Genomic DNA, 7,500 nt, shown 5'->3' with positions numbered 1-7,500 from the left:
CAGTTACATCTTGCCTAATGAAGTATTTGGACACTGAAAGATTGGCACACACACACTTTATAACCTAAACATCTGACAAAAAGTAGTTTATCTGGAATGAGATTGATAAGAGTGACTGTCCCTTTAAATCTCTCCATGTCTCGTACACCAGTTTGTTTAACTCTGTTGATTCTCACTGCCGTCTGTTGTGCATATGCTTATGTTTCCAGACTGTGACATACTCTCAAACACTCACACACACACACACACTCAGCGAGAGCAAAAAGTTTAAGGCTTCATTTCAACCGCCAGCTGTTTCCTGCAACACTCAAACAACCGGCCTCGCTTTCACCAAAGCTACAACTAAAATAACTCAGGCCTAAATTTAAAATTAATGCATTTGAATTGCATATAAAATTTCCATCTGTTTGGATTATACAGTTGTAGCATAAACTAATAATGCATATATGTTAGTTATACTGTACAGAAATGAAACAGCTCAGATTTCTGCACTCAAACAAATCATAGCATAAGTTATCTATAAGTTTACTATTTGCATCGCATTAAATAATCATATTTTCAAAATGCATTAGAATTAGCATTAATGTTCATTGCGAAAATCACATTTATTCAGTTAAAAAGTATGAACATGGAAAAAAATATATATGGCTAGCTGTGAAACAAGCAATATTCAGAGTTAAAAAGATTGAAAAAAATTGGATTTATTAATGACAAATATATTAACCTGGTTATTGTGTATTTAAAACACATTAAGGGCCCTATTTTAATGATCTGAAACGCAAGTATCAAGCGCAAAACGCAAGTAACTTTGTGGGCGGATCTCGGGATAAATGACTCTTGCGCCCGACGCAAATCTAAAATGTGTTGGTCTGAAGGAGCTTCATTACTCATAGGTGTGGTTTGGGGCGTAACGTGAAATAAACCAATCAGAGCATCATCTCACAATCCCTTTAAGAGCAGGCGCGCTTGATCCATGGCGGATTGCTATTATAACGGCGGATTTGCCAGACGCACGCCAGGAGCGGTTCACAGCCGAGGAGACCGACGTTCTCGTCAGGGCCCTAAAACACAGAGAAGTGACATTGGGGATGGAGAAACACACCCAAATTAGCTTCGGTTATAACAGGCGTATAATAATTTGGGTAAATGTGTAATCTAGATTTATGCCTATTTTTTCACATCTTCATGGACACCACAATGATTTCCCTCGTGTGGATTATTTTCCTTGTAATAATGTATGGTTTGCAAAAATGTGAACTGCGTCTGTGTAGATGAGAGAAGCAAAGTGTGTGTGTTGTGCACACGCTACATTATGGCCAAGCATGCGCCCTTAAAATAGCATCTGAATAACGCGCCACTGACTTTAGACGAGGTTTCTCCTGGTCTGTGGCGGAATTGTTTTCTGAAACTGCAAAATAGCACCAGGGAACGTTTGCGCCGGAACACGCCTCCTCTCTTCGCTGAACCGCCCAGGGAGCGCAAGTTCATTCCCTAATTTACTGACGTGCGTCTGTGGAGGGAAAAGTCCGCTGTGCGTCAGGTGCAAAATAGGAATGATACATGCGTCGGTGTACAAAGTCAATTGCGCTGGGTGCAAGATAGGGCCCATTAAGTTTATTAGTACTGTTACAGAAATCTGACTAGTCTGACTAACATATACAGTAGTCAACATTTGAAGTGGATCAAAACCTTTCATCAAAGTTATACATGAATTTTGAACAAAACCCATTATTGTCTTGATGAACTTTTTTGATCCACTTCAAATGTTGATTACTGTAGTAAATGCTTCACATTAAGTGTATTAGTTTATTTTATAGTCCCCCCTGTGGTGTAAATCCAGCTTTTAATGTTGTTTATGTGTCTATGTGGTGTTTTTAATATGCTTTAAGACACACCATGTGTAAATTCATAAGTCGACTCCATTGCTGAGTATTTTCTCCTTAAAACTGCAGTGAACCAAAGACAGTCTCAAAAACACGCTTTGAAATCGCTGGTGTTTCTGACGTCACAAACTACCTTGTAACCAATCAGATCAACGTGTGATCGTCAACCAGTGGATCTCTGAGCTGAGTGAGTGAGTGGAGGCGGGGCTCATTTGCATATTCATAGAACCGCACATACTAAATGAGGCAAGGGTGTCGAGTTACATTCAAGATATTTTAAGGCATAAAGACTTTTTTTTTTAAGGAAAAAACCTGTAAATATGTAATTTTGGTGATCAAAGATGAGTTTTAAGGGATAAAATGTGTGTGACGGACGGTAGGAAACGGGTGTTTTTGAGACTGTCTTTGGTTCACTGCAGTTTTAAGGAGAAAATACTCAGCAATGGTGTCGACTTATGAATTTACACATGGTTTGTCATAAAGCATATTAAAAACACCACATAGACACACAAACGCTTGATTTTAGTATCTTTCTGAGTGCCGCATGTTTTAGTGAGTATAAAGATGCTGTTTTGTTCTTCAGGAGTGAAGCGTGTCTGATGTCAGAGAGAGAGACCCCTGCTGTTCATCTACGGCATGTCTCTCGCCCTGCACACGCCGCGTGGCCATATGGCATCATAGAGAAGAGTTATATAATCCAGATCGACACTGTTCTCACCTCAAAAAACATCCCTCCATATGCAGCATCTCCACTGGAGCTTTACAACGCAGAAACACACCGTAATCCATCGGTCAAAGCTTTTAAGTGCACTCAGACCTCGTCTGGACTAAAGTGCATGAATGACATCAGCAAACCTTTTACGTTTAGCGCTGATTTATTGTTCGGTGGCTTCTAATGGTCTCTCTCTGTATTGTTCGTATAGTCGTGTGTGTCTGTGTTTTAGGCCACTTCCTCTCGACGGTTGTGGCTTCAAGCTGTTTTCTTACTTAGTGAAGTGTACGTCTATAACCACACTAACACACACACACGACACACTTGAAGTCCCATCATGCACTCTGAAGTTCACCTCAGTAGACTTTTAAACCGGGATAATCTTGCACATGCACTAATTAGTCTCACATACACACATTAAACACACACACATTAGAAATCATGGTTGCATTCACCTAGAAGATCAGCAATCGTTCGTTTTTTAACAGACTTCAAAACATGTGATTAAGCTTTAACTTCCTCTGTGAACTTTATTTCATGCATTGTTGTGTTTGAGCTAGTGTTGTTATTGTTAACTAAAAGTAAGACTTTTAAAAATAGTTTGTGGTATAATTGAAATAAAGCTGAAATAAAGTATTAGATGAAAACTTCAATTTTCTGTTTTCTGATTTTTGTTACTTGAGTACTAAAGATTTTAAAAGTAAAACTGAAATACGAAACCTGAAACTTGTAACTATTAAAAATCGTTGGTAATCAAAAAAAAAAAAAAAATCTAAAATAAATTAAACTATTAAATAAACAAATGAAAATTAGAAATTAGAAAAGTGTAAATAAATATGTTGGAGAAGTAAAATGATTAAAACTAATAAAACTGAAAAAATATTACTTTACTTTTAAATTTTAAAAACCATTTGTAATTGAAAAGCTGAAATAAAATAAAATATAAAATATTTCAGTTTTCTAATTTCAAATTTAAGTACTAAATTTGCTGAAAACTCAAACTGAAATAAAATTTATATATATATATATATATATATATATATATATATATATAACTAAAAAGGACATAATAAAATTATTAAAACTAAAGTGAAAATGAAAACAGAATATAAAAATAAAATCTAACTCAAAATATTAATAAATACTATAATGACATTAATAAAACTGAAATAACACTAGTTAAAAACACAAGTGCTGCATTTTGCGTGTAATATGTGGCATATTTCTTTGTAATCCCTCTAATGTCTCCTCTCCTCAGCTCTCATCATCAGCCTACATTTCCCAGAGTTCCCTGTCAGAGGCGGGGAGAAGGCAGTGGGCGGAGCCTCCGAAGCCGTCGCCGGGGCAACGGCCCCTCCAGTCGCTGCAGCTCTGGGATCAGTACCAAGACCCCGCGACCGGACGCTATTATTACATCAACACCGTAACGAAGGAGCGCTCGTGGAAACCTCCCCGCCGAGCCCGCGAGAGCAATGGCAACCAGAGCAAGGTGAGCGACCAATCAGATCCCGGTACCACACGGCCATCGACCAATCAGAGACATCCCACACATTAGGGCTGCACAATTAATTGAAATGAAACTGCGATTATTTTATACGCAGTTTGTCAGTGCAGTGGCTGATCGATGGTAAATGCTCCATCTGAACACCAGAGGGCGTCTCACACACACACACACACACACAACACATATCCCTCTGAACACCAGAGGGCATCTCACACACACACACACACACAACACATATCCCTCTGAACACCAGAGGGCGTCTCACACACACACACACACACACACACACACACTCACACACACACACACACACACCACATATCCATCTGAACACCAGAGGGCGTCTCACACACACACACACACACACACACACACACACACACACACACACAACACATATCCCTCTGAACACCAGAGGGCGTCTCACACACACACACACACACACTCACACACACACACACACACACACAACACATATCCCTCTGAACACCAGAGGGCGTCTCACACACACACACACCACAACACATATCCCTCTGAACACCAGAGGGCATCTCACACACACACACACACAACACATATCCCTCTGAACACCAGAGGGCGTCACACACACACACACACACACACACACACACACAACACATATCCCTCTGAACACCAGGGTGCGTCTCACACACACCACAACACATATCCCTCTGAACACCAGAGGGCATCTCACACACACACACACACACACACAACACATATCCCTCTGAACACCAGAGGGCGTCTCACACACACACACACGCACACACACACACAAACACAACACAACACATATCCCTCTGAACACCAGAGGGCGTCTAACACACACACACACATGACAACACATATCCCTCTGAACACCAGAGGGCGTCTAACACACACACACACACACACACACACACACACACAACAACACATATCCCTCTGAACACCAGAGGGCGTCTCACACACACACACCACAACACATATCCCTCTGAACACCAGAGGGCATCTCACACACACACACACACAACACATATCCCTCTGAACACCAGAGGGCGTCTCACACACACACACACGCACACACACACACAAACACAACACATATCCCTCTGAACACCAGAGGGCGTCTAACACACACACACACACACACACACACGACACCACATATCCCTCTGAACACCAGAGGGCGTCTCACACACACACTCCACATATGCCCCGCTGCAGAAGTACAATAACACACATCATTCCAGGAAACCCCTATCGCTGAATCTGAATAAACAGAAGACTGAAACACTTTGATTAAACATGACTAATAAACACACGACTGCCTTATTCTGTGTGAGAAGCTCATCATCTCACAGGAGGAGGAGCTCAGCTGTCCTCATGAAGTGAGTTTGGAGGAAAAGCATGTTATTAAATGTCGTCTGTTGTTGGACAAGAGGTTCATAAACGCTTCTCATGTTTGGAAAGATGTTTGACGCGTGTTGCTTTTTCAAATGCACGTTATAAGCGACTCAAACTCAGTGTTTTCAGAGTGAGCCGCGTTTACTGAGCCGTACGTCACTGACAAGCTGCACATAAACAAATAATCGGAGCATTTGCGATTTCATAATCGCGATAAGCCAAATCGGTTTAAGTGCGATTTCATGTAAATTTTGATTAATCGTGCAGCGCTACCACACCTCACTCTCCACGTTTTGTAACAAATCCTTCCCTTGAAGCCCTAAAATGATACTTCTTTTTCTCCAGAAAGCTTATTTTATTTAATTTTGATAATATTTTTTCTATTTTTTAATGCATTTTATTTTTATTTATTTTTTATTTACCTTTAAATTACTAGATTTAATCAATAAATAATAAATAGTAATTTAAGCACATTCCTCACTTTCTTATCAATAAATAATAAATAAATAGTAATTTAAGCACATTCCTCACATTCTTTCTACGTGAATTCAAAATAACTCACAATTTAATGCCTAAACATTTTAATTCGGCTCAAAATATCTTACATTGCGTGTCTTTGCCGAACTCTTGTGTAAAAATAATAATATAACATGATATTTCATGACTCTAGATGGCCTTGTATCTCTATATGGAGCAAATGAGCTGTTCCTCTGGGTCCTAAAGCCAGTTTTTCTTCAGTGTGCTTTCAGATACACATTCAGACATTATAAAATCATTTTTTACTTTTTTAAATTTCAACCACATAACTCCTCGAATCCATTACTTTTTTTGTGTGTATTCGTGGTTGAAGTGCGACAAAAGTCCTGGGGTCTTGGACCCTTCCGATGAGCACTCAATTAATAATAAAAATGACCCGAGGGAAGGATGAGGGTTTTAAACAGCACGAATATATATATATGTATATTTTCTAATGCATCTTCCTGTGTGTCTCTCTTGTGTTTGTAGGGTAATGTGGTTCATCATGACCTCAGGCACCTCTCACTCCCCTTACACAACTCAGGAACCAGCTTTATGGACAGGGTACGACAGAAATCATAGAAATTATAAATTATAATCACATGTGTTTAGTTCGGTTGGTTTGCAGGTGATTATGGTTTTATGCTGTAACGATGTATGAAAGCGATAAACATCTGCTTTTGGTCTTTTACAGTCTTGATGATGTTTTCAGGCTCTACTAGAACAGGTTTTCCTGCTTGAATGTTGATTATTTTCCTCATATTCTCCATTGTTGCGGCTCCTCTCTTCCCAGTCTGTCAGTAACGCTCTGTTTACTTCCTGTCTCTATGAAGCCCCTCCTTCTGAAAAGCACACTGTGCTCTGATTGGTCGGCTGGAGCAGTGTGTTGTGATTGGTCGAGCGCATTTCGAGTGTGTTTGGGAAATGTCCCGCCCCTTACCATAACCACCAGTTTAACACACTACTAACTAACTCAACCAGGCCCCGCCCCTTTAATCTGCGCATGATTATTTAAATGAGGAATATTGTGACGTGTTCGTTCCCGGAAGAAACTCAAGACTACAATGGAGGCGTTTCAGGAGTTCAGAAACACTGACACTGATATAGAGAAGAACATTACACACTGAAGAAAGATGAACATGGAGAAAAAGCAAAACACAGTTTGTTCTCTTTAATGCTCTGCTGTCGATAGGAAGTCCATTACTGAGATTCAGACTCAGAGATTATAGAAACTAAGCATTAGAAAAACACTAGAAAATCCATCACACACTCATAGTTCAACAGATTGTTCAGTCCACACACACTTTCGCACACACACACAAATACACAGACACGCACGCACACTCTTTCTCATACACACACACACACACTCTCAATTCAATTCAAAATTGGCATATTTAATTAGACTGTACATATTACAATATTGCCAAAGCTTGTAAAAAGACATCAAAATAATAAAATATTATAACATAACTTAA

The 7,500-nt window shown here is 39.6% G+C and overlaps 1 protein-coding gene across 2 annotated transcripts in view; it reads left to right on the top strand.

Moving 5' to 3' along the window:
* arhgap9 (Rho GTPase activating protein 9) overlaps positions 1 to 7,500 on the top strand; it is a 57,506-nt gene that overhangs the window by 19,846 nt on the left and 30,160 nt on the right. For both annotated transcript variants that reach the window (XM_084128522.1, XM_084128521.1), the window contains exons 4-5: positions 3,854 to 4,084; positions 6,512 to 6,586. In XM_084128522.1, coding sequence (XP_083984648.1) covers positions 3,854 to 4,084; positions 6,512 to 6,586 — 306 coding nt within the window. The remainder of the gene's footprint in view (positions 1 to 3,853; positions 4,085 to 6,511; positions 6,587 to 7,500) is intronic.

This window comes from Abramis brama, assembly GCF_963993115.1.
Source record: "Abramis brama genome assembly, chromosome: 11".
NCBI classification, from domain to species: Eukaryota; Metazoa; Chordata; class Actinopteri; order Cypriniformes; family Leuciscidae; genus Abramis; species Abramis brama.
Note: the sequence above shows the minus strand (reverse complement) of the source record. Positions and strands in the feature narration are given on the sequence as shown.